General features: G+C 49.7%; 1 protein-coding gene across 3 annotated transcripts; it reads right to left on the bottom strand.

Moving 5' to 3' along the window:
• Positions 1 to 1,215: 1,215 nt before the first annotated feature.
• Positions 1,216 to 14,978, bottom strand: CARD19 (caspase recruitment domain family member 19). Of its 3 annotated transcripts, none has more exons than XM_079706524.1 (6): positions 14,887 to 14,978; positions 4,992 to 5,134; positions 3,352 to 3,505; positions 2,099 to 2,158; positions 1,780 to 1,851; positions 1,216 to 1,489 (listed from the first exon to the last, which is right to left on the bottom strand). In XM_079706524.1, the coding sequence occupies exons 1-6, from the start codon at positions 14,891 to 14,893 to the stop codon at positions 1,374 to 1,376; spliced, it is 552 nt and encodes a 183-aa protein (XP_079562650.1). In that variant the 5' UTR covers positions 14,894 to 14,978; the 3' UTR covers positions 1,216 to 1,373. The 3 variants fall into 3 exon arrangements, with proteins under 3 accessions (XP_079562650.1, XP_079562651.1, XP_079562652.1); XM_079706525.1 differs by having other exon boundaries at positions 4,992 to 5,129; positions 14,887 to 14,928; XM_079706526.1 differs by lacking the exon at positions 2,099 to 2,158.
• Between the last annotated feature and the right edge of the window lie 12,816 nt (positions 14,979 to 27,794).

Here is a 27,794-nt window from a genome sequence, read left to right as displayed (position 1 = left end):
CTGTTGGGGCAGGGGGTGAGGAGCCAGAGCCCAAGACTTCAGATGGTACAATTACATTTTTCATCTCTAAAAGTTCTAGAAGGTTTTTTTTTTTTTTTTTTTTTGCAGTACGCGGGCCTCTCACTGTTGTGGCCTCTCCCGTTGCGGAGCACAGGCTCTGGACGTGCAGGCTCAGCGGCCATGGCTCACGGGCCCAGCCACTCCGCGGCATGTGGGATCTTCCCGAACCGGGGCACGAACCTGTGTCCCCTGCATCGGCAGGCGGACTCTTAACCGCTGCGCCACCAGGGAAGCCCAGTTCCAGAAGTTTTTGTGGACTCTTTTTTTTCTGTCTCAACCTCCTCTCCACCTGGGATCAGGGACAAGACTTTGTGTTCATTTCTAGGCTCTGACCATATCTGTGTCAACTGAACCCTCCCCAGACCTGCCAAGCGCAGGTCATCGCCTCCCAGGGGGGAGGGGCTCCATTTCCAGGATAGTAGTATGAGGGGCCTCGAGGGCCCAGAATCCGGGTGTTGGCTCTGGTGACTGGACAGAGACAAGGGGGATGATAGGGGAGGGGGTATCTCCTTGGGACATGTCACAGGAAGGGAATGAAGATGGTGGTGGAGCCCCTCATGCACTGGGTCCCCCCCCGTCCTGGCTGAGTGATCTCTCCTTTCAGTCTTAGATTCTTCATCAGGAAAGCAGGGACAGCAGCCCACCTCCTGGGGCTGCTAAGAGGAATCAAATTAACATACTGGCACTAGGTATCATGAGGCATTTGGCTGGTGCCCCTCCATGGCCCAGGGCTCGGGTAACAGAGCAGCCCAGTGGGCCCCGTCCATCCTCCCCACCTGGGGCTGAGGGCTGGGGAAGGAGGGAAGATGGGCAGGGGCAGGTGTGGGGACCAACACCACCCAGGCAGGGGATGGCAGGAGGGGTTCAAGGTAGGGAGTTCTGGAGAGAAGCAGTGGAAGGTGGCCAGGGAGGGAGGGAAGGGAACACGTGGCAGGGGATATCAGGAGGTGGGCACTGGGGGACACAGCAGGGGTCACCTGGGGCAGGTAGCCCACATGGAGGGGTGAGGCCCAGGCCCACAGGGGTCTGAGAAGGCAGACTGAGGAGGACCTGGGTCTTGGGTTGGACTCGGGAAGCCAAGAGCCCACAGGGTCAGCCCCAACTAGACATGCTGTCATGTCTTGTGTTGGAATCATCTAGAAAACACTCCTGAGAGAAGGGATAAGACTCAAACATTTTATATTGTTGAGCACCTTTGTACAGTGAAGGTAAAGTGCTTGTTACATAAGTTATACATAGTGAGAAATAAACACTTAGAAAAGCAAGCCAGCCCCAGGGCAGCAAGCAGCCAAGGCGGGCAGGGATGGGATCGGTCAGAGCCCCCCCAGGTCATCTGTGAGGAAGGCCAGCAGGAAGCGGCTGACGTGCCTGTCGACGATGACAGGGGAGAAGCCCAGGACACGCCGGGCCCCTGGCAGCACCTTGGGGTCTGGAAGACAAGGGGGTCTCAGAACCCATCGAGAAGGCGCCTTTTCTCAGCCTCATGGCATCGCCAGCCCCACACCTGAGTGAGGTGAGGTCCCCATGCCGAGTGGGCCTGCTTGGCACTGGCTCCCCACACAGGACCTCGACAAGGTCAGCATGGCAGGAAAGGAACCGTAGGACTGCCACGCTGGGCCACAAGTAGGGGGCCTCAGGTGTAGGCCTCCGTCCATTCGGCAGGGCTCCGCCCCATGGTCTGGAGAGGACTGGGCTGAGGCTTGGCCAGGCAGCACCCACCTTGGGGGCAGCAGTAGACGAGGAGTGCCAGCCCTGCGGCCAGGCCGAGACAGGTCAGGAAGGCCACGGGTCCTGGAGAGAAATGCACGTGAGCAGCTCCTCGAGCCCAGGAGGGCGGGGAGGGGTCCAGAGGCCTCGAGGGACAGGCTCACACCCTGTGCTGGGGTCAGCTGGGCAGGGACGCACCCAGTGAGCACCCTGAGGGGGTCTGTCCAACAGGAAGCCAGGAACGGAACCCGACTTGGAATGGAGAAGCCCCCAAGGCAGAGATGGAGCCCTGGGTTGGGGAACAGAGAAAAGGGACATGGGAGGCGGTTACCCCTGTCACTGAGCTCACGGCTTGCGGTGCCCGAGTCTAGCTCTGTGCAATCTGAGTTCTCTGGAAACAAAATCACAGGGTGCAGTTAGTCATGGGTGGGCCAGAGGGTAAGGTGGTTGCCCCACCCTCGGGAAACCAAGAGGGCTGTCGAGCCCCCTCCCCCAGACCACCCGGGCCCCTCAGGTTGTGCCGGTGCTAAGCCCTCCAGGCTGTGTTTGGGGGGAGTCAGCGCCAGGGAGGGAACCCTACACAGTTTTGTGTCTTCTCCTTTTGTCCAATTCATGAGAACTTGAGGACCATAGAATAGGGGGTTCATTGTTCCCTGGCAACCACAAGGCACCAAACACAGTGCAAACACCTGTCTGTCCAAAGTCTGATGATGTTGATGTGAGGGCAGGGCGCTCTTTCTCTTTCCCCAGACCCCACTGGGGCTCCCCCTAACCAGTCAGCTGCCAGACAGCCCTGAGGGCACCCTGGTAGGTATTTGACTCCAGGAAGGCTGTGTGGTCCTGACCTGTGGTGACAGGACCGTCCCATGCTGGAACTCAGGGCCCAGTCCTGCCAGCCTGTCCTTGGGGCCAGGGACACTAGCCCCAGGTCCAGCCAAGTGGCCTCAGGTGAGTCACCTCTTCCCTCCCGGCCTCCAGCCTGTCATCCGAGGACTGAGGGACAGTAGCCACTCCTCCTGGGGACCTGGGTGCAGAGGCCTCAGGACTGAGCTGCCATCCCCGCTTGTACCTTCCCTGCACCCAACCTGGCAGCGCAGAGGACCCCTCGGGGCTCACAAGCCTCCCGGGCCCACAGGCCAGACCCTCTAAACCGAAACACATGTGTCTTGGACGAGCCATCTGTGTCAGAAACTGTTCTACAGGAACAGCCATGCCATGAGGATCTACCTGGGCGAAAGTGGACGCAACCTGCGTCGTGGGGGTTGGGGGGGTCAGTTCACTCAAGGCTGGTACAGCCGTGAGCTATTTCTGATCAGAAGTGTAAGGGTTCCCAGATTCATTAGATTACAGAGGGAAGGGCAGAGCTGCACGCAAGAGATGCTACCTTTTGTGTAAAAATTGGCACAAGAAGAAGGGAGACAGAGGGACAGAGAGACAGAGACAGAGAGAGGGAGACGTGGAGACCGAAACATCTATATTGTCTGAAATACTCTGAGGGCCACACAAGATGCAACCAGAGGGCAGTCCCTGGTGAAGGGCTGAACAAGAAGATGCCGAGGCCTGGGGACTGGGACACGCACTTACGCAGGGCGTGCCGGCTGGGCAGGCAGCTGTGCAGGGGCTGGGCATGGATGTACAGGGCCCGGTAGAACTCCTGGCAGTCCCGCTCACCGCTCCGCTGCAGGTGGCCCAAGAGGTCACAGAGACGCACTCGCAGAGATACCTTGGGGTTCCGGAACTGGAGGAGGAAGGGGCACAAGACAAGGTCAGGCTGGAGCACTCTGGGCTCGGCACCCAGCCCCGGCTTCCTCAATGGCTGTGATACCATCTAGGCTTGGAACACGCACGGGGAGGTAGCAATTGCTACCACAGCCTCATGCACTCCCATGTGGCACCCAAGACTGTGCTGCATGGCCACTAAGCCTTGCACTCCCACTGGAGGCCAGGACAGGTCAGCAAGAAAGATGGCGGTGACGTTATTCCAAGTGTGGAAACTTAGTGGCTTGCTGACTTGGTTTTCCCATTTGTAAAAAAGGGAATAATAAACGCACGTGGTAGGGTCATTACAGGGAATCTCTGAGGTAATGATAATTTCTAGTAGTTTACACTCTACAGGAATGTAATTCAAGTTTTAAAAAATAAATCAAGGGTTAAGAAGGAAAAAAAGTGGCTTTTTTGATGTGGTTGACTGAAAAATATGTGGTTGTAAAGGTCAATGGACAGGGTACTTGGCATTGACCCCTAGAACCTAGAGGCCATGGCTCGGTGCTGCCACCTGGTGGTGATGTACCATGCTACAAGGAACTAGAGTCAAACCACAAAGGTACAGAAACTGCAAAGCAAAGGCAGATGTGCAGCAGAAGCCATGGGTACCTATGAGGAAAGGAACTGTAGTTTTGTGTGTGGAGGAGTTTCCTTTTTCTCATGTAAACATCTGAGCTTTTCAAATTGTTTTTAACAATGAATGTGTATTCGACTTTTAATTACAAGATATAAATTTGAGCCCCTACTTTTTAACTCACTGTACTACTTCTGTAACTTAAGAAGCAGCTGGGCCAGCAGCAGGGTCCGTGTTGATTCTAGTTCTGTTGAGGATCAATCTCACCTGTCCCTAGGAGAGACCCCAACCCTCCAAATAGCCCTGCACATGGTGGCAGTGTTACCCTGTGCCAAGACAGGAAGCTCAGCTCCAAGAGGAGAAGGGCTCACTCAGTCACCCAGATGGGAGGCAGGTCCTGCACCTCAAAGCCCCGGCTGGTCTCTAGCACCCACCCCCAGCCCCACGGGGGAGCCAGAGAAGTGGGTGGGGCGAGCAAGGAGCACCCACTCTAACCCAGTGTCCTTGAATAGGATGGGCCAGATTACACCCAAAATGTTTGCCCACTTTGAACTTTTGGAAGATGCAGAGCGAAGAGCCCTATGGCACTGGGTAGGGCCTGTCTGGTATCCCTGATCCCCTCCCACCCCAGCACTCCCCCTGTTCCCCCTCCCAGGTTTGTCTCATGTTGTGGCATGTTATCACATGTCTCCTGGGATCCTCCCAGCATTTCTGGAAGGGGCCAGAAGGCCTGATGACATATAAAGAGACTAAGGCTCAAAGAGCTGATGTTCTGGGCCCAAGGTCACCCTAAGGAGACAGGTTTTCACCTCCAAGCTGTCCTGCCCCCCGCTTCTCCCAGCCCAGAGAGGAAGGGATGGGAAAGCAGCCTCAGGTTCCCTGGCACCTTTTCTGCATCCTTGTTGCTGAGGATCTGGGGGTAGTAGCGGTTCAGCTGGAGGATAATCCTGTCCACCTGCTGCTCACTCAGGCGCCCAAGGCCTGTGAGGAAAGGCATGTCCTGGACCAGGCGGTCACAGTAGGTCTGCTCTGAAACAGAAGCAGAGAACACGGAGGGAATGAGCCAGCTCAGCCCAAAAAGGGGGTGGCGAGACCCACACACCATGATGCAGCCATGGCAGGGACCCCTCGCAGCAAGGTCCCTGGGCCCACCGAGAGGTGTACCAGCTGCAAGCATCTGGACAACTGCTGACATCCCAGCTCATGCACAGCCCAGAGTTCCCCCATGTCACGCCAACACCCTTGACAGAAAGTGGGGTGGGTGGGTGCAGTGATAAAGGTTCAGAGTGCTCAAAAGCAGAGCAGAGCCTCTGGCTCCTATCTTTTATGCCTGAGAGCTTATCGCAAAAAAACTCAGAAGGGCGAAGAATCTGCTGTCTGTTGGGCCCCCTCAGTGCCCTCTGGATATAGCCAGGCCCGAGGAAGGGCACGGGCAGCCTGGAGAAGGCCCAATCTCGAAGCTCCTACAATCGCTGTTGTTGATTGGAGTGGCCTGTGCTGGCATGGCCACCAGACACAGTGTATCTGCAAGGCCTTGAGAAGCTGCCACCAACAGCAGACCAGCATGCTTGATGCCCAGGAGGCTAGGGAATGCCTTTTCTTTTGTTTTTTCTTTCAGAATCACCATTAAAGCATCACTGTTGCACTATCTTTCCCATTAAGAATGTCCCTTAGAATGACAAGTCTTTAAAGGCAAGGAGTGGGGAGAGGTTGGTGGGCAGTTGACAAAGAAATATCTGAATCTCTGAGGGAGGGTCCCAAGTTCCTGCAGCACTAGCTGCCTGAACAAGTGCACCACCTTACCTACCTGTGGCAGCTTGTCCTGTTTCCTGGTGGACCCAGGGGATGGGGGGTAGGCAGAGCTGTATAGGAGGAGAGTTTTTGTATGTGACTGAAGTTAAGTTGGTATCAATTCAAATTAGATAGCTGTAACTTTAGGGTATTATGTATAATCCTCATGGTAACCACAAAGAAAATGTCCATAGAATATACACAAAAGGAAATCAAAATGTGTTACTACAGAAAATCAACACAAAAGAAGGGAAGAAATGAAGGGAAAAAAAGCTACGAGACATACAGAAAACAAACAGCAAAAAGGCAGAAACAAGTTATCCCTTATCAGTAATTGCTTTAAATGTAAATGTTAAACTCTCTAATCAAAAGACATAGATTAGCAAAGTGGATTTGTAGTATCATGATTTATAATAAGAAATATATATTTGGCCTTTGTCCCAATTCCTGGCACACAGTTTCTAAAACCCAAGGAATTTCCTAAGTGATGAGAGCTGTGAGGGTGAAAGGATATCTTTTGTTACTCATAACAAGCCCCTTCCAACCTCATCTGACTTTGTATTAATGAGGTGATTTTGCGTAAGCCCCTAAATAACCACAGGGTGGGAGCTGATTGCCAGTGGAACCAACCACGTAATTTGAGGGGTGGAACTTTCAGTCCTCCCCATCTCACTTCCCCCTGCAATGTCTGGGGAGGGGAGAGGGGCTGGAGGTTCAATCAATCACCAGTAGCCAATGATTTAATCAGTCATGCCTACCTAAGGAAGCCTGCATAAAACCCCCCAAAAATGGGGTTTGGAGCACTCTAAGTTACTGAATATGTGGAGGTGCTGAGAGGGTGGCCTGCCTGGGAAGAGCATGGAGCTTCCATGCTTTGCTTCTCACATGCTTTGCCCTATGCATCTTTTCCATCCGGATGCTCATTTGTATCCTTAGCAAATAGGGTCACAAGGAGAGGGTCATGGGAACTCTGATTTATAGCCAGTCAGTTAGAAGCACAGGTGACAACCTGGATTCATGATTGGCATCTCAAGTGGGAGCAATCTCGTGGGACTGAGCCTAAAGTTAACCTATGGGATCTGACACTATCTCTGGATAGATGGTGTCAGAATTGAATTAAATTATAGGACTCCCAGTTGGTGTCCACCAAATAACTGGAAAATTGCTTGGTAGGGGAAAAAACCCACACATTCCATAACCGGAAGTGTCAGAAGTATTGAGAAATATAAGCGCTGTATGTAAGAGTATTAGAGAAACAGAATTTTTTCCTCTCAGGATTTAAAAAACATGATTTAACTATATACCGTCTCCAAAAGACTCACTTTAGGTCTAAAGACAGAAAAAGGTTGAAGGTGAAAGAATGGAACACGATATTCCATACAAATAGTAACCAAAAGAGAATTTACATTGCTATACTAATATGAGGAAAAAAATAGACTTTAAGGCAAAAGCTGTTATGAGACAAAGAAGTACATTATATATTAATAAAGTGATCAATCACCAAGAAGTTAGAACATATATGCACCAAATATCAGAGCCCCAAAATATTTAAAGCAAACATTGGCAGAATTGAAGGGAGAAATAGAAAGCTTTATGATAATAGCTGGAGACTTCAACAGACCACTTTCAATAATAGAATAACCAGACAGAAGATCAATAAGGCAATAGAGGATGTGAGCAGCCCCATAAACTAATGATACCTAACAGACATAGACACAACACTCCACCCAACAGTAACAGAATATACACTCTTCTCAAGTGCACAAGGGAACATTATCCAAAATAGACCACAAAACACAGTTAACCACAAAATGTGTCTTAATATATTTTAAAGGATTGACATAATAAAAGGATCTTTTCTGATCACATGGAATAAAGCTAGAAATCAATAACAGTAGGAAAACTGGAAAATTCACAATTATGTGAACATTAAACAACAAATGCATCAAAGAGAAAACCACAAGAGAAATCAGAAAATACTTTGAGAAAAATGAAAATAAAAATACAGCATACCAAAATTTAAGGGATGCAGTGAAAGCAGTACTGAGAGGAAAATTTACAGCTGTAAATGCACATACTAAAATAGAAGATCTCAAATCAATAACCTAACGTTACATCTTAAGGAACTAGAAAAGGAAAAGCAAACTAAACCCAAAGCTCATAGAAGGATGCAAATGATAAAGATTAGAGTGAAGATAAATGAAATAGAAAAACAATAGAAAAATAGAAAAACAAAACCAAAAGTTGGTTCCAGAAAGAGCAACAAAATTGGCAAACCTTTAGCTAGATTAACAAAGAAAAAAAGAGAGGAGATTCAAATTACTAATATCAGAAATATTACTATGAATTTTACAGAAATAAAAAGGATTATAAAAGAATACTGTGGACATTTATACCAACAACTTGGACAACCTAGATAAAATGGACAAATTCCTAAAAACACACAATCTACCAAAGCTGAATCATGAAGAAACAGGAAATCTGAAAGGACCTATTACTAATAAGGAGATTCAATCAGTAGTTAAAATGGTCTCAACAAATAGCCCAGAATCAGATGGCTTCACTGGAGAATTCTACCAAACATTTAAAGAACTAATACCAATCCTTCTCAAACTCTAAAAATAAAGTTACCATATGATCCTGCAATTCTACTCCTGAGCATATATCCGGAGAAAACTCTAGTTTGCAACCCAATGTTCATAGCAGCACTATTTACAAAAGCCAAGACATGGAAGCAGGCTAAATGTCCACTGACAGATGAACGAATAAAGAAGATGTGGTATATATATATATATACACAATACAATATTACTCAACCATAAAAAAGAATGAAATAATGCCATTTTCAGCAATATGGTTGGACCTAGAAATTATCATATTAAGTAAAGTAAGTCAGACAAAGACAAATATCATGTGATATCACAGTTATATGTGGAATCTAAAAAAATGACACAAATGAGCTTATTTACAACACAGAAATAGACTCACAGACATAGAAAATGTATGGTTACCAAAGGGAATGGGGGGGATAAATTAGGAGTCTGGGATTAACATATACACACCACCATATATAAAATAGATAAACAACAAGGACCCACTGCATAGCACAGGAAACTATACTCAATATCGTGTAACAACGAATAACGTAAAAGAATCTGAAAATATATATATATATGTACATATGTATAACTAAATCACTTTGCTGTACACTTGAAACTAACATACACTGCAAATTAACTATATGTCAATTAAAAAACTTGAAAAAAGGAATAAAATACTTAGAAATAAATTTAACCAAGGATGTGGAAGACTTGGACACTAAATCTACAAAACATTGCTGAAAGAAATTTTAAAAGACACAAATAAATGGAAAGACACATCCCATGTTCATGGGTTGGAAGACTTAATATTGTGAGGATGACAACACTACCCAAAGTAATCTAGGAATTCAACGTAATCCCTATCCAAACCTCAATACATGTTTTTGTTTTTCATCCTAAAATTCATATGGAATCTCAAAGGACTTTTATGGCCAAAACAATCCTGAAAAGGAAAGAAGGTGGATGATTCATATTTCCTGATTTCAAAATTTACCACAAAGCTACAAGAATCAAAACTGTGGTACCGACATAAGGACAGACATATAGACCAATGTAATAGACTAGAAAGTCCAGAAATAAACCCTATTTTGAGTGGGAAAAAAAAAGAGTGAAGACAACCCACAGAATGGGAGTATTTGCAAAGTATATATCTGATTAGGCATTAATATATATATAGAGAGAAGATAAAAAGAACTCCTATAACGCAACAACAACAAAAAATCTTATAAAGTAACCAATACAAAAATGAGCAAAAGACTTGCATAGATATTTCTCCAAAGAAGATGTACAAATGACTACTAAGCATATGAAAAGATGCTCAACATCACTAGTCATCAGGGAAATGCAAATCAAACTACAATGAGATACCACTTCATACACATTAAGGTAAAATAAATACATGGAGAGAGAGGGAATATGAATATGAGGATGAGGAGAAACTGGAACTCTCATGCATTACTGGTGGGCATGTAAAATGGTGTGGCCACCATGGAAAACAGTATGGCTATTCCTCAAAAAGTTAAACAAATACTTCAGCAATTTCATTCCTGGGTATACACTCAAAAGAACTGAAAGCAGAGACTCAAACAGGTATGTGCACACCAAGTTCAGAGTAGCATTATTCACAAAAGCCAAAAGGTAAAAACAACCCAAGGGTCCACGGACAGATGAACAGAGAGACAAAATGTGGTATACATACAATGGAATATTATACAACCGTAAAAGGGACAGAATTTTAGTACATGGATTTGACAACATGGATGACTGTGAAAATATTATGCTAAGTGAAATAAGTCAGACACAAAAGGACAAACGTTGTATGATTCCACTTACATGAACTATCTAGAATAAGCAAATTCTAAAGACGGAAAGTAGAATAGTGATTAACAGGAGCTGAGGGTAGGGGAGAAAGAGGAGTTATTGTTTAATGGGCATAGAGTTTCTCTTTGGGATGACGAAAAGTTCTGGAAATGCATAGTGGTGACAGCTTCACAACATCGTGGATGTATTTAATGCCACTGAAATGGTTAAAATGGTAAATTTTATGTTCTGTATATTTTACCACATACGTACATATAAAGGTAAATGGATAATATATTAAACTGTGGTTCAGTTTAGTAAGTTACAATGGAATATAATTCAGTGATAAAAAGACCTATGAAGTCACAAAAAGACATGGAGGAAACTTAGATGCATTTTGCTAAAGGTTAAAGAAGCCAATTTGAAAAGGCTATATACCATATGATCCCAAGTATATGATATTCCAGAAAATGCAAAACTATGGAGAACAGTCAAAAGATCAGTGGTTGCCAAGGGTTAGGGAAGAGGGAGGGATAAATACATAGAGTACAGATTTTTAGCCAGGTAAAACTACTTGTATGATACTGTAATGGTGGACACAGGACATTACGAAGTTTTCAAAACTCATGCAATATACAACACAAGAACTTTAGTTAGTAATACCTAAAGTTATCAATATTCTATCAATATTGGTTCATTAAGTGCAACAAACATACCACACAAATGCAAGATGTTAATAATACGGGAAATGGGGTGTGGGGACCCTCTGTGCTATCTGCTCAATTTTCTATAAACTAAATATGTTCTAAAAATAAAATCTATTAATTAAAAAGAAATCCTATTTGGAAATTCCTGAAGAAAGAAAGAAAGAAAGAAAGAAAGAAAGAAAGAAAGAAAGAAAGAAAGAAAGAAAGAAAATGCAAGTTAAAGAAAGAAAATGAGAGTCACAGAAAGCAGATGAATTCTTGGAGTGGGTGGGGTTCCCTGGAAAGGAGCATGAAGGAACTTTCTAGTGATAGAAATGTTCTGTCTTGATTAGGCCTGGGCTGGTTGTTCCATGGGTGCATTCATTAGTCAAAACTTATAAAATTATTCACTAAAAATGAGTGTATTTGTAAGTAAATACTACCTCAATAATGTTGATCTTTTTAAAATAGGGTCATTGAGGTGGAACAAGTGGGGCCTCCTCCCTGATTTCTTCCATGGGGCCAACTCAACAGACTGTCTTTCTCATCTCTCTCTCCTCATCCTGGATGGTCTTTTCTCCCCCAGAATATGAATTTCTAACTTCTGATTCTCCGAGCCTCTGAAAGTCAACCTTGAAAATGGACTTGTCAGCAGCTCCAACTTGGTGAAGAAGTCATGGACAGGGATGCAGAGAGACCTGCCACCACCATACGGCAGGACCCTCCTGGCCACCTGGCTTCAGCACCTACAACCTCTCTGATTAAAGAGTTAACATTGGCCATAGTTCATGGAGTGTGCCCCATGCTTGGGCATTCTGTGGGCTCTAGGCATACAGATAATCGTCATTCTTCCATCAGCTCTGCTACACAAGCATGACTACCACCCCCATTTTCAGAAGAAGAAACTGAAGCACAACGAGTAGACTTATCTAAGACCTGCCTAAGACCTCAGCCAGCTAGGGAGTGATGTATCGAGGTCAGGACCCAGGCACAGCACAGTGTTGGGGCCAACTCTTGACATCTAAATTTTCTGCCTCTCCAATCAACCTACTAATTAACTATGCAATTAGCTGCATCATGTCTGTTCCTGGCCAAGCCATAGGCTGTCTTGCCCAGCATTACCAGTGTGTGCACCTGTGCATACCGCCAGCACACACTAAGCACTCACTAAAGAGTTTGGGAATGAATGGACATAGGTCCAAGGCTCAAGGGCAAGGGCTGTCAGTGGATGGTGGCCAGCATCTTGCAGTGGCTCCTCCTACCCTGCAGGCTGCTAGCCAGGTGGGGCCTCCATTGCCTGCAGCTGCCAGGCACGATGGCATAGCCTGGGGGCCAAAGCTCTGGGCTCCGCTGTGCACTGTGCTTCCTGTGGTCTGTGAGCTATGCACATAAACCACACCCACGCAGCCATTCAGAGGCACGAGAAAGCACAAGAAAGGAAACCACTTTGGTCCCAAGTGCTGATAAACAGTCCCAGACAGTTTTTACAGGACAAAGGAAGAGGAATGCTCTGGCATAAAATTCACCAGGCCTTCACCAGCAACCTCTGCTAAGCCCTACCTCCCCCATCATCTTGCCCTCCTGGCAGCACCACAACCATGGACACCCCCCGCCCCCCCGCCAATCTGTTAGCCTGGCTTGGCAATAGAGGCCCTGTGGGAGCTGGCCTCACTTGCCCTCACCGGGCCTCCCAGGCCCCTGAGCCATCCCTGCACAGCAACCCCCAACTGCAGTGTACTGCCCAGGATTCCCGCCCTTGGCACAAGAATACCTGTCCCTGTGGTTTCCGCCTGGCTAACTCATGCTCACTGCCCTCCCGCCAAGAGACCTTCCTGAGCTCCCCCGCCGCCCCACCCCAACCAAAGTCCAGATGCTCGGACCTCAACCTCCCCTCCCAAATTGAATCTCCCAGAATCCCCTCCTGTCCCAGTGCCCAACCTGGCCTCAGGCATGGAGTTGAGATGGCGCACTCCCCAGCACACCACAAGGCAGGGACTGGTTCTGCAGCAACAGCAATTGCTGCAGTGACACTGGGCCAGTGCTGGCCCTGAGCAGATGCATCAGGCCCCACACACTCACTCTGCAACCCTTTGTAGAGGCCCCAGAACCAACACGAGGCAGGGTCCTGTTGGTGCATGGAGACAGTGAGCCAGGAACTTGAGGCCTGCAGCCTTGCAAGCCTGCCCATTTGACCCTCCCAGGCCTGTGCTCTCTGGGCCCCAGTTCCCCATACCAAAAATGAAGGGCTCTGAGGGAAGAGGTCTCTAGAGGCCCAGAACACAGAGATGGCAGGGAGAAAGGGGATTGGTGGGACTGGGCAGGGTCTAGTCCTGGCTCTGCCACTGACTGCCCCAGCAGTCTGGGGCACCTGCCCAACCTGACACTATTTCCTCATCCACACATAGAGATATTCCACTTTTCCCCATACAGCAGTTCTGAATGGGAAGCACCTGATGCAAGACCAGGTGCACAGTAGGTACAACAGACCCTGGAACAATATGCAGCGGTTGGGGGCGCAGATCCCTGAGCAGTCGAAAATCCACACATTACTTTACAGTCAGCCCTCCATACCCATAACTTTGCATCCAAGGATTCAGCCAACCTGGGGTCATGTAGTACTATAGTATGTATCGAAAAAAAAATCCACATATAAATGGACCCTCACATTTGAAACCTCAGTTCAAAGGGTCAACTCTACTCAGAAACAGCAGTCACAGATAAAAAGAATTCAGAGAGATGACAGGGGAATGCACAGCAGCTGGGGTCTCCTCTGGCTAAGGCTGGGACACTGGTGTCCTGGAAATCACCAGGTTCCTGCCCATGAAATCCTATTTGTGTGCAGGACTCAGGCTCGGACTCCAGTGAGTTCTGGGGAGAGAAAAGGGACTTCTGGGGTCTCCCTGGCCCCGTGGGCCACCCCTAGGTAACTTCTACCTCATGAAGCAGCCTGACCATGCTGTCATGGGCTCGGTCACCAGCCTGTCTCTCTCATGGAGCTTCTCCTACAGGGAAAGGTCCATAGAGAAGGGTCACCCTGCTCAGTTAGGGTCAGGAAGGTGGTGGGTGGGTCCCCACTCTAGAGAGGCCCTTGGCGGATGGCTGAGCTGGAGAACCCATCCTGGGAAAAGAAGAGACTGGGGCAGTTCAGTATGGGGCACAAAGCCTTCGGGGACCGAGTCGGTGTCCACAATTCCCCTGGGCCTGTCGCTGGGCAAGGGGTGCAGCCTGGGAGGCACCACAGAGTCCCATGGGTACCACACACTGCCCAGGGATGCACCACCTGTTGGGCATTCTCCTCAGGTGGCTGTGAGGATGGAGTGTCTATATTTCCTGATAGAAGCACAGTAGAATCATTTTTACTTTCACCTCCCATTGTCAGGCCTCAACCCTACCTCCCCCACCTGCCCATGCAGCATCTCCCCACCTACAGACGTGCACTGGCCGCTGCCCTGCCGGAACCACCCACGACGTGGCCCCCACCCACTAGAACCTTCCATGGCCTGACCTGGCCTCAGAACCATCCCAGACCCAGCCTCTGTCCCCAAGAACCCTCTAGGGCCTCACCTGGCCTCGCCGTCCAGAACCCTCCAAGGCGGGGCCCCCAACGCTCAGAAGCCTCCAGGGCATGACGTGGCCTTGCCCAACATAACTCTCCAGGGCTTGTCCATGGCCCCCGCCCCCAAGAACCCTCCAGGACCTGGCGTGGCCTCGCCCCCAAAGAACCCGGGCCGGGCCGCGAGCCGCTCTGCCGTCGTCTCGTCGACAGGACACTCAGTCACGGGCAAGGTCACTCGCCGCCGCGAGGAGCGGACCCTGGTGCGGCATCGGGACACCCGGACCCTATGGGCCACCGTGGCCGCGCGCCCGTCCCCAAATGGCAGGCACGACCCCGGACCGCTCTCACCTGTCATGGCGGCGGCACGCCGTGCACCCAGCTGGCCCGGCCAGTCCCCCTGCCGCCGTCAGTCCGCCTGGCTGTCCGTCCGCTGCCCGTCGACCCCTGTGACGACCGCCCGCTTTCCCTATGAGCCCCGCCCCCGGCATCGTCGCGGCTAAGCCCTAACCCCGCCCTCACTGAGCCCGCCCCTTCCCGATAGGCCCCCTCCATAGCGTCGGCTGCGTCGCCTCGAGGGCTCTAAATCCCTCTCCCTCACTCGAGCCCCGCTTCCGAACGCGTGGGCTACGAACGCTGCCGAGCCCTTAGCCCCTCCCCTCACTGGGCCCGGCCTTCCGAGCGCCCGGGGCGTCGGCTCTGTCACCGCGAGAGCTCTAAACCCCGCCCTCACTGAGCCCCACCCTCGCGGACGTTAGCTCTGTCGCTGCCACAGCCTTTGAGCCCCGCCCCTCGCTGAGCCCGGTCCTCATCAGTTACTAGGCCTCCAGAAGCCTTAAGCCTGGAGCCTAGCTCCCGCCCGCAAGGGGTACTCTCAGCTCCGCCTCTCACTGAGTTCCGCCCCCGCTGTCCTGGGCTACGTCACCACCAGATCCCTGAGCCCCGCCGTTTTCCACAAGGCCCCGCCCCCGCCTGCGTCGATGGCGTCGCCGCGACCACTCTAAATGCCGCCCCCATTCTAGCCCCGCCCCCTCCGGCGCCAGCTACGTCGCCGCGCAACTCTGAGTCCCGCCCCTCACCCGAGCCTCACCCCCGTCTCTGGCGCAGCCTAGTTTATAGCCCGTCCTGGCCTTTCCCCAGTTTGGACCCGCTCAGTCTTGGCGTCACGGGACGGCTAGGGTCCGGATCTGGCGGAGCGCTTCCGGGCACAGTTCACCGTGCCCGTGCGCCGACCCCCCACCCCATGAAGGAACTGGAGGATGGGTGCAGCTGTCGGATGGAAACCCCAAAACTCTTGGGCCGAGTCGTGGTGGTCACCACACGGGGACCAGCCCCACTCCGAACACTGAGAGTGAGTCTGGCCCAGCTTACCGGAAAAGCCCAGCCGGGTCCTACCCCAGTCCGTGGGACAATACGGGCAGTGCCACCCTGGGGCAGGAGGGCTGTATAGCATGACCTGGGGGTGCACTAGGGGAAGTCCAGGCCTGCTCGAGGTCCCACGGCCGCCCTCCTGGAGGGGGCCTCCTGCCCACCAAGTGGAACTGGCCTCACTCCCCCTCCCCCATTACTCTGCATCCCTCATGCTGGGTCATGACTCTGCAGACAAAAAGTGTTGCCTGTGACATCCCAATAAACATAAATGTTACCCACTATTAAGCCATTAGGCACTGCAGCACCCCCCTTGGGGGGAATTCAGGATGGAGAAAAACAGGATACAGGCCCCAGATAGATGAGATGCATATCTAAGGAATAATTTAAATAAGCTCAGATTCTTGTATCTTCCGAAACAGAAAAGCACTGAGATCATTAGCTTGACATGTCTGTTTTTGTGATTAGTAATCTTTTGATGTTCGACTACATGGGTTTTTTGGGGTTTCTTTGTGTTTTCTTTCTTCAGCAAAAACTCTTGTGTATCCTGGCTCCTCCTTAACTCTTTGAAACTGTCAACTGGAAAAAATGCACAGCCTAAAAGTTGAGAATTATGTTTTATTTGGTAGACTTTCTGAGGACTTCAAGCCTGGGTCGTAGCCTCTCAGATAGCTCTGAGGGACTGCTCCAAATAGGTAAGGGAGGAGCCAGGATATATAGGAGTTTTGCAACAAGGAACAGGTAGTCGGAACATCAAAAGATGACTGTATAAGACTTCCCTGGTGGCGCTGTGGTTAAGAATCCGCCTGCCAATGCAGGGACACAGGTTCGAGCCCTGGTCCGGGAAGATCCCACATGCAGCGGAGCAGCTAAGCCTGTGCACCACAACTACTGAGCCTGAGCTCTAGAGTCCATAATACTGAGCCTGCACGCCACAACTACTGAAGCCCGCACGTCACAGCTACTGAAGCCCCTGCACCTAGAGCCTGTGCTCGGCAACGAGAAGCCAGTGCAATGAGAAGCCTGTGGACCGCAATGAATAGACCCCACTCACAGCAACTAGAGAAAACCCGTGCGCAGCAGCCCCAAAATAAATAAATAAATAAATTTTATGTTTAAAAAGAAAAGATTGCTGTTTGTTAAAGAAAACCAGGTATCTCAAGTTGATGAATTTAGTGCTTTTCTTTGTATGGGAAGATGCAAGAGTCTGGGCTCATCGAAATCATCCCTTTGATATGCACCTTAGGATATGGCCAGTATCCTTTTCTTTCCCATCCTGAGTCCCCTGACGGTGCACCGCTGGGGTTGGCTGCAGTGGCTGAGGGTTTGGGGAGTAAGTAAGGGGCAGCCCGTTTGTCTGCATCCTGAGTTCCCTCAGCGCTCTCCATAGGGGACAGTGGTAGCGGCTGATGACTGCAACATCCTTTTATGTTTACTGCTATAGCAGGCAACATTTTTCATTCACAGAACAGTTCCTCAGAGGTACCTGAGAGGCTGTCTCCAGGGCTATCGTCCTCACTAGGGTCCCTGAATAAAACATAACTGGCAACTTTCGGGCTGTGTGTTTTTTAAAAGTCAATGGCTCCTAGCATTTACTTCTCTTAGTTCCTTTCACTCTCTAGGAGTAATGTCAGTGGCATAAGTGTGGAGTCTAGACGGACAGGGGACACAGAGAGGAAGGGGGGCTCCTAGGCCTGACTCCTTCCTGGGTGGCCAACATTCCATGCCATTCCCACCAAGGGACAGATAGGGAAACTGAAGCTCAGAGTAGCAGATTTCTGGACCTTGCCGCTGTTCAGCAAAGACAGGGCCTCCGAAGTGCAGGATTTGCTAGAGGGACCCCACTCCCTGGCAGACAGGCCCTGTGCCCCTCGGGATGTGCATGCCAGGCAAGCTAGGGCAGGGGATCCCCACCCTGTGAGTGGCAGGCAGACGCTCAAAGGGTCAATGGGTGGGCCCTGGGCACTCCCCCCCACCCAGACGCAGTGGGGAGTGTGTGCAATGTCTCCCTCCTTGCCCACTGCCCCACTGCCTCTGCACGATTCGGATCGAAAGTGAGCACTCAGGAAGCTGGGCCATCTGAGGTGGGAGGGCGGGCCTCCTGGGGACCCTCCCCAATCTGCTGAACACGGTGGGTCTCACATGCAGAGGGAAACAGATCTCCCTGTGTGGACTTACTGGTGCGAACTGACGTTGCTCCCCACCTGTCCGTTAACATCCGGGATGCACTGTCCCTGACCCTCTCCCCCACCCCCACTGCTTTCACTTCTGACTTTTGCTTCCATAGAATTTTGTCATCCTGGCATGCTTTATGGGATCAGAAAGTAAATACAAGTTTAAATCAGGCAGGGAGAGCTCGTGCCACGTGGTGTCTGCACTTGCCACCTGCCTGATCTCCTCAGGGCTGCCCTCCCCTCCAACATGTAGGCAAAGTCAAAAAGCAAACAAGAAACTGGGACATGTTAGCAGCTCATCTCCCTAATTAATAAAGAGCTCCTAGAAATCAGAAAGAAGTCAACATTCGTATATTCAGAGAAAGAGGAAATGCCTAAGGCGCTGCTCAATTTCATTCATAATAAGGACATCGTGTTCCATGGGTACCACTGGCACAAATCCAAGATCCTGATCAGACCTTCTGTGGGCCAGGCCATGGGAACACCTCACCACAGGGCAGCACCACAGGCTCCCCATCCTGTCCCCCCAGGCACTTCCTGCTACCCATCTCCCTACTAGAATGTCAGTTCCCAAAGGCAGGGCCACGTCTACTTTGGTCACAGTGCCAGACTTACAGCAGGTGCTCTATAAATGCACTTAGAGCCTAACTAGATGAGCTGAATAAAGCGGCAAGCACAGGCCAGAGGCAGGAGGAATGCAGTGTGCCTGTGGGCTGAGAAGCAGCCTGCCTGGGTAGAGCTGACCATGCGAAGGGTTGGGGTGGGTGATAAGGGGCCTGAACACTGAGGAGGTGCAAGGGCATTCTCCTCCCACATTCTCATATGGCCAAGGGCCACAGTTCATTCATTCAATCATTAATTTATTTAATAAATATCTCCTAAACACCCGCCATGAGCCCAACCAAGAGGTAGATTGTCACTGGGAGAGCGGAGGAGCCCTGATCCCATGGAGCTTCCATCAATAGCAGCAAAACACATCTGAGTGCAGGTGCTGAGTGTTGTGAAGAGCAAGAGGCTAGAGGCTGCCTGGGGAGGCTGCCAGCCTCCAAGATGGCCCCTCACATTGTTACTGAACTCACTGCTCAAAAGTCAATAACTGAGGACCAAGTGTCGATAGAAAGAAAAGGTGCTTTAATTCTGAAAAGCCAGCAATCTGGGGAGAAGGTGAACTCTTGTCTGGAGACCAGTTCCAAAGATTCTGCTCAGCCATGACAACTTTTAAAGGGAAAAAGGGGAAAGGATCTCAGTGAATCATTAATGTAAGAGGTCAGATTCATCGTCATTTTTCCATTGCGTGCAGACCTGCTGACTTCTCCTGATCTTCCTTTGGATGCTGTCTTGCTCACATGGTCCCCCTAGAATTGGATGTTCCCTTGCCCATGTGGTCTGCCTTGCAAATGTACCAAGGGTAAGATAGAGGTAGAGAGTCAGTCATTCTTTAACTATGTAATTCTTCATTCTTACTCCTTTGAATCCAGGAATGAACACATCAGACTAGGCATTGTGTACATCCAGTAAAGCAAAAATCAGGAGCTGTGTTACATGTTGCCTAGTGATCTCATCTTTCTGATTAAGGTCTGAGGAAAACAGGGATGAACAAATGGAAAAGGGGCAAAAGAGCTGCTGCAACTTACTGGGTCACACCCCTGTGCAGTCTCCTCCACAGCAAATCAGGCCAGTCTTTGTGACTGGTGAAATGTGGCAGAGGTGATGGTGTGTGACTTCTTTGGCTGGGTTGTAAAGGGGATTGTGGTTCCTGCCTTTCTCTCCTGGATCACTCTTTCTGGGGGAGCCAGCTGCCCTGTCATGAGGATGCCCAAGCAGTGCTGAAGAGTATAGGGAGGAGCTGGACCCCCAGCCAACAGCCAGCATCAACTTGCCATGAGGGAGTCCCTGGCTCCAGTCAAGCCTTCAGCAGAAGGCCTGGCCAACATCTGACAGCAGCCTCAAGAGAGATCCAGAGACACAGCCACCCTGCCAAGCCCCACCTGAAACTGTGAGAGATAATAAATGATGATTATTGTTTCGAGCAGAAGGGAAAGGTCAGGTGGTGACAGGCAGGTCACACAGGGTAATACAGGCCAGGCAGCTGGGAGCTGACAATATGAGGGTTATGAGCTGGGGAGGCGGGGTCGGGGAATGGAGATCTGCTCTGATTTATATGGTCTAAAAATAACCCCCTGTACACACAAGAGTATTGAAAGCAGGGTCTCAAAGAGATGTTTGCACACCCCTGTTCAAAGCAGCATATTCACTGTAGCCAAAAGGTGGAAGCAACCCAAGTGTCCATCAAGGCATAGATAGATAACCAAATGTGGCATATACATAAAATGGAATACTATCCAGCCTTAAAAAGGAAGGAAATTCTGACACATGCTACAACATGGATGAACCTTAAATACATTATCCTAAGTGCGATATTACAATTTATAATGAGAAATATATATTTGGTCTTCATTCCGGTTTCTAGCACAGTTTCTAAAACACTTAAAATTTCCTAAGTTGTAAGGTAGCCAAGATTCGGTCTCTGTACCCTGGTACCGAATTGAATCACAGAAACGGAGTTTTGGGTGAATTAGAAAAGAATAGCTTGTTGGTGGGAATGTAAATTGATACAGCCACTATGGAGAACAGTATGGAGGTTCCTTAAAAAACTAAAAATAGAACTATCATACGACCCAGCAATCCCACTACTGGGCATATACTCTGAGAAAACCATAATTCAAAAAGAGTCATGTACCAGAATATTCATTGCAGCTCTATTTACAATAGCCAGGACATGGAAGCAACCTAAGTGTCCATCGACAGATGAATGGATAAAGAAGATGTGGCACATATATACAATGGAATATTACTCAGCCATAAAAAGAAATGAAATTGAGTAATTTGTAGTGAGGTAGATGCACCTAGAGTCTCATACAGAGTGAAGTAAGTCAGAAAGAGAAAAACAAATACTGTATGCTAACACATACATATGGAATCTAAAACTAAAAAATGCTTCTGAAGAACCTAGGGGCAGGACAGGAATAAAGATGCAGACGTAGAGAATGGACTTGAAGACACGGGGAGGGGGAAGGGTAAGCTGGGACGAAGTGAGAGAGTGGCATGGACATATATACACTACCAAATGTAAAATAGCTAGTGCGAAGCAGCCGCATAGCAAAGGGAGATCAGCTCGGTGCTTTGTGACACCTAGAGGAGTGGGAAGGAGACACAGAGGGAGGAGATATGGGGATACATGTATACGTATAGCTGATTCACTCTGTTATACAGCAGCAACTAACACTGCATTGTAAAGCAATTATACGCCAATAAAGATGTTAAAAAAAAAAAGGAAAAGAATAGCTTTATTGTTTTGCCACGAAAAGGGGGCCACAGCAGGCTAACGCCCTCAAAACTGTGTCCCAACCTGGAGGGGATAGTGAGTTTTATAGTAATGGTTCAAAGAGGAGAGCGTGATCATCTTGTGGACATTCTTCCGATTGGTTGGTGGTGAGGCATTGGGAGTCAGCATCATCAACCTTCTGGTTCTAACCGGCCTGGGGTCTACCTGCTTGTGGGCAGCATACAGTTAACTTCTCCCATGTGATGGGGGTTTCAGTACCTGCAAAGCAGCTCAAAGATATTGTTATGTGTATCCCTAGAGGGGAACCAGGACCACTGTTTCGTGACTGCTCCTCCCTTGTCTCCACATCCCCTCCTTTCCTTGATTAGCAACTGTTTGAACCTGCCCTTTGGAACTCAGGGTAGGTCATGGAGGCTGAATGAAGCCTATTTCCTGTAAGCAAGAAGTGGGGGGCACAGAAGGACTTTTCTGCCCAGGAGCCCCACAGGGTCCTGCTTGGTTTCAGTAAGAGAGAAAAAGGTGTCTTTTGTTATGTTAATGAGGTAACTTTTGGAAAGTCCCTAGGTCACCTGAGGATGAAGGTTGATTGCCAGGGGAACTGATACTGTGATTAGAGGGTTGGTACTTTCAGTCCCACCCCCTTACCTGGGCTGGCAGAGGGGCTAGAGGTAGAATCAATAACCAATGGCCAATGATTTAATCAATCTTGCCTACGTAATGAAGCCTCCTAAAAACCCCAAAAGGATGGGGTTTAGAGAGCTGCCATGTTGGTGAACTCATGGAGGTGTGGGAAGAGTAGTGCACTCAGAGAGGGGACGGAAGCTCCACACCACTTTCCTCATACCTTGCCCCATGCATCTTTTCCAACTGGCTGTTCCTGAGTTATGTCCTTTTATAATAAACTGGTAAACTAGTAAGTAAAATGTTTCTCTGAGTTCTGTTACTCTAGCAAATTAAGTGAACCCAAGGAGGAGGTCATTGGAACCTCTGAACTATAGCCAATTGGTCAGAAGCACAGGTGACAGCCAGGATTTGTGATTGGCATCTTAAGGGGGGGGCAGTCTTGTGGGACAGCCCTTAATCTGTGGAATCTGATGCTATCTCTGGGTAGATAATGTCAGAATTGAGTTGAATTGTAGAAAACCCAGCTGGTGTTGAAACCGTGCACCTCAGATTGGGACTTGAACCCACGTGGCTGGGAGTCGAACCTGGCCAAAACCCTCGGTCTTCCAACCAGTATCACACACCTGGTTTCAGAACTTAATGAAGCTCAGGTTCTTGATGTCTCATCGCAGAAAGAATTCAGTGAGAGACAAAGTGTTAGGTAAGAAGTGGGTTTATTTAGAGAGAAACATACTCCACAGAGTGTGGGCCATCTCAGAAGGTGAGAAAGGCACCAGGCTATGGGGTTGTCAGTTTTTATAGGGGTGGGTAATTTCTTTTCTTTTCTTTTTTTTTTTTTGTTACGCGGGCCTCTCACTGTTGTGGCCTCTCCCCTTGCGGAGCACAGGCTCCGGACGCGCAGGCTCACCGGCCATGGCTCACGGGCCCAGCCACTCCGCGGCACGCAGGATCCTCCCGGACCGGGGCACGAACCCAAGTCCCCCGCATCGGCAGGCGGACCCCCAACCACTGCGCCACCAGGGAAGCCCTAGGGGTGGGTAATTTCATAGGCTAATGAGTGGGAGGAGGATTCCAGCTATTTCAGGAAGGGGCAGGGATTTCCAGGAATTGGGCCACTGCCCACTTTTTGATCCTTATGGTCGATCTTGGAACGGTCATGGCACCTGTGGATGTGTTATTTAGCTTGCTGATGTGTTACAGTGAGCATATACTGAGGCTCAAGGTCTAGTGGAAGTCGACTTATCCACCATCTTGGACCCATTTGGCTCTATTCAGTTTGTCATGTCCTCGAGCTCTGTCATTCTTTCAAAGGTTGTGCCCTTCCCCTTTCCCTCTTGTTTCAGTGTCTGGAGAATTGCTTATTGGATGTGTGGGGAAACCCCCTACCACGTTGGAAATTGGGTGCTCATGATGCGGAAAGCTTGGCCTCTCTGCACTAGTGCTGAATCGAATCTCAGAGACAGAGTTTTAGGTGAAGTAGAAAAGAATAGCTTTATTGCTTTGCCAGGCAAAGGGGGACAAAGGGGCTCCTGCCTCAAAAAACTATGTGTCCCAACCCGGGAAGATTTGATGAAGGGTTTTATAGCAATAGTTCAAGGGTGGGGTCGCTGGACAAGATTAGGGTGTGTGCAGGGCTTGCACTCCCTTAATCTCATCTCCGGTGGTAGATCTCCTTCATCTTGATGGGCTTCTCTGGTCTAATCTTGCCTCAGGTGGTTTCTTGGCTGCTCCTTCTTTGATTAGTAACTGTTTGAATCTGCCCTTTGGAACTCAGGAAAGGTAATGGAGGCTGGGGTCTTGCCTACAAGAAATGGGGGATAAAAAGGCTTCTGTGCCCAGGAGCCCCACAGGGTACTTCTTGGTTTCACTCAGAACACAAAAGACTGAGTGAAATTGTCCTCAGAGAGACAGCAGTGAGTGGTCTCGAAACAGGATCTTATTTCCCTGCCCAGGAATTGAACCTGAGTAGCCTGGATGAAAACAAGAATCCTAGCCACCAGTCCATCAGGGGCTAGAGGCTAGAAGCAAAGTTCACCTAGCTCTTGCCCCTGTTTGAAAGCAAGAATGTTTCAAGGAAGCAAAACCTGCAAAAACAGGTACAAAGTTTATTATTAGAGACACAGCACAACATGTGGGATAGACACAGAGAAGCAGTTTATTTAGACAGAAGCAAAGCAGAAATACACACCTGGAGAGAAAGGGGGTGGGCATCCCCTCTAATGAGGAGGAGCAAAGTAAAGAGGTGGTTAAATCATTTATAGAGGGGCAGTTCTTCTGGGTCTTTGTTCTCCTCTGGCCAATTATCTCGCTCTTTTACCTGCCACTGAACTTTACGTTTAAAACTGGCTAAGATAGTAAATTTTATGTTATGTACTTTTTACCACAATTAAAAAAAATAAAAGTAACCCTCTGGTAGCTCTATGGGAACTGACTCTGGGGCCAGGAGGATGGGGCTTGAATGGAGGAAGGGAGACCAAGGGGCAACCAGGAGGAGGCTACTGTAATGGTCCAGGTGAGAGGAGGAGGAGGCTAGAACCAGAGTGGTGGTTGTGGAGGTTGGAGATGGGGTGTGTTCCGGTTGAATTTGGAGGCTGAACCAAAAGGACTGCTGCAGGATTGGTTATGGGGTCTGAGAGAAAGTGGGGCTGGGGTTTTGGGCCTGGGGAAGGTGAGGGAGAGAGGTCGAATGGAGAGTTCTTCTCTGGCACACTGAGTTCAAGAAGTGTGAGCATATCTAAATCTTGGACTGCATGGCAATAGTCTGGGCCCAGGCCATCGGAAACCAACAGCCCCTACTTCCTGTTTCTGGGATGTCTACCCTTGAATCCCAGCCACCACGCTTGAAGAATACTCAGGCTACATGTGGTGTTTCCACCTAGAGCCCCAGCTGAGGTCCCAGACTAGTTTCAACCATTAGCTGTGTGAGTGGTTGCCTCTAGAAGATTCCAGCCCTGGACTTTGCTAACTGCAGCTGTGGGGGAGGCATGCCAGCAAGAACCCACAGAACCAGGAGAGATGACAACATGGTGGTCACAGTTTAAAGCCACTGAGTGTTGGGATGACTCACTATCCAGCAGTGGATAAATGGGACACATAGGTAACCAAATTGTTGAGGAAATGACACATGAGGTACAATTTTTTCCCAAATGCTGTGCCCCAACTGCTGGGTAATGAAGTCTCCCTTGTGACACCTTAGCCTGATTCTGCACAGCTACTTCTGGGGACAAGAATGGCGCTGTTCCAATATTTAGGTCTGACTGGTATTTCTCTGATAAATTAGCTGTCATAGCAATTGAAAACCATGGGACTCGCCAGCACTGTATGTGAAAGAGCTGATGCGGGATGATATGGTAGTCCTGGTGTTGTTCTCACCTACCTGTTCCCTCTCCTTCTGCACACTCAGGAGAGTCACTCTCCTGGCCCCTGACGTCAGTCTGGTTGATGTGTCTTGCACAGAAGTGAGGTGTGTCCCCTCCAGGCCAGAGGACTGCATTGCTGGTCGAAGAGGCTCCAGCATCCCTTCCCCTTCCTGGAGACTGTGGAGGTGCAAGTTGGAAAGCGGCTGCTCCACCAGGTGAGGCCCTACGACCCCACGCAGCAGAGCCCCTGCTGATTGAACTGGACACGCAATGTGAACAAGGAATACATGACATTGTTTGAGCCCCTGAGACTTAGGGGGTTGTTATGGACTGAGTGTTCCCGCCAATCCATATATTGAAGAAGCCCTAACTTCCAGTGTGGTTATATTTGGAGATGGGCATTTAAGGAGGTAGTTAGAGTAAAATGAGGTCCTAAGGGTGGGGTTCTGATCCCATAGGATTAGTGTCCTCCTAAGAAGGGACACCAGAGACTACTCTTTCCCTCTCCCGCTCTCTGTACATGCTCCAAGACCATGTGAGGACATAGCAAGAAGGTGGCCATCTGCAAGCCAGTAAGAGAGCCCTCACCAGAAAACAAATCAGCCAGCACTTTGATCTAGGACTTCCAGCCTCCAGAACTGTGTGATATAAATCTCTATTGTTTACATTGCCCAGCCTGTGGTATTTGTTACAGCTGCCTGAGCCGAGACAGGAGTTGTTTCAGCAGCACAGTCTCGCCTATCCTGAACGATATAACAACAGTGGTTAATGTTTCTTGAGCTAAGAAGGCAAGTGTGGGAGTGAGCCATGTGGCCTGCGAGGGGGCACAGCAGGTGCTAAGGCCCATCGGTGGGGTAAGCTTGGCATTTTGAGAAACAGCAAGAAAAGGTGTTCACTCCTCTCTATTCCTAGTACAAGCTGGAATTGGTTTTAGGGGAGATTTGGGGCTGGCTCTCCCTCCCCCTTCCCCTCTGGTGCTGAGTGAAGTCCCTCTGTTCTAAAATGCCTGTGAGAGAACGTAGCTCTCTTCCTGCTCCTTGGCAGGCATGTCTCCCAATCCAGCTGAGACTCCTGGCCATGGTATAGATGGGGTCAGGGCCCAGCATGCTGCACCACAGAGGCCTCATGCCCCACATCTCTCCTGAGCAATGGCTCTGATGTCCAGCCTGCACCCTTTCCAGCTAGGCACCATGTCCCTTCCCTCCTGCCCCTGTAGCACCTTGTGGCCATCTGGACACCTATCCCTGTAACTCTCAGCTATTGGGAGCTGGAGCAGGATGGGGCCGTCCCCTTCGCACCACTTCACCCCAATCCTCCTGTCCTCTGCTCCAGTAGCCCAAGGTTAAGTACCTGGGACAAAACACCCACCTCCTGTTGAAGGCACCCCCAAACCCTCATGGCAAGCCTCCCATCACCTCATTCTGATAAGGGCATGGAGAGGGCCTGGTGGAGTCAGCACTTATGACAGGAACTCAGAGTCTTGCCCAGTGTTGCTGAAGCCCCGTAAGGAGCCTAACGGTTTCTGACAGCATCCACACGCATCGAGATCACACCCTGCAGGATCGGGGTGAATCTTCCACCCCTGCCTGGCCCCATGAAGTTGAGCCCACAGGCCCCTTGGAGGCATATAGTTGAGGGCCACTGCTTGCCACTCCCAGAAAAGCTGGAGAGGGCCTGGGTCTACCAGGGACCCCACAGCATGAATGCTGCATTGTCTGGTTGAGGGCTGGGTCTGAGCTTACCCACCCAGTGTCCCCACACGTGACCTCCCCACCACCGACCGGAGCACCACACACTCCCTCTGGCCTCACAGTTCCACTCTGGAACCCACCTGATGGAAAAGTATCCCAGAACAGAAAGGCTGTTGGCACCAATGTGGCAGCTGAAAATGTGAAACCACCCAAGTGCCCCCTGATGGGGGCTTCCCAAGTGAATCAGAGGACAGATGGACTGCCCTGTGTGGCCTGTATCAGGATGTATTTGTTAGTGATGGAAACCATGACAAACGTGGCTTCAGGGTAGCACAGGCTCCTGAGGACCACCAGCTCTTCTTTGTCAGGCTCCACTCCTCATGGCCCCAGCGTGGCTGCAGGGCCTCCAGGAAGCAGGAAAGTTCAGAGGGCAAACATCAGTGAGGTTCCTCAATGGCCAGAGATCACACCCCAAATCTCAGAAGGCTGGAAGTCAGATTTCAACTGGCCCAGGAGAGAAGTGGAGTCCAGCTGCCTCCCCTCGTTCAATGCAATGCAGCAGTAGTGACCCAGGGTGACTTCTGAGGCCCTGACAGGTAAGATTTGCACTCGGGACTCTCACTGTGGAATGCCATGATGTGAGGAGGCCCAGGCCACTTGAGGCGGCCACCACCCCATGAGGTCTCGGCTGACACCT

The sequence above is a fragment of the Hyperoodon ampullatus genome (assembly GCF_949752795.1).
Source record: "Hyperoodon ampullatus genome assembly, chromosome: 6".
In the NCBI taxonomy this organism is placed as follows: domain Eukaryota; kingdom Metazoa; phylum Chordata; class Mammalia; order Artiodactyla; family Ziphiidae; genus Hyperoodon; species Hyperoodon ampullatus.
Note: the sequence above shows the minus strand (reverse complement) of the source record. Positions and strands in the feature narration are given on the sequence as shown.

What these genes read in the sequence shown, in the direction of transcription:
- CARD19 (XM_079706524.1), bottom strand. An exon ending in GCCCAGCCGGCACGCCCTGC is followed by an intron (nt 2,159 to 3,351) that starts GTAAGTGCGTGT and finishes TTTTGTTTCCAG; the next exon opens with AGAACTCAGATTGCACAGAG. An exon ending in CGTCTACTGCTGCCCCCAAG is followed by an intron (nt 1,490 to 1,779) that starts GTGGGTGCTGCC and finishes CTTGTCTTCCAG; the next exon opens with ACCCCAAGGTGCTGCCAGGG.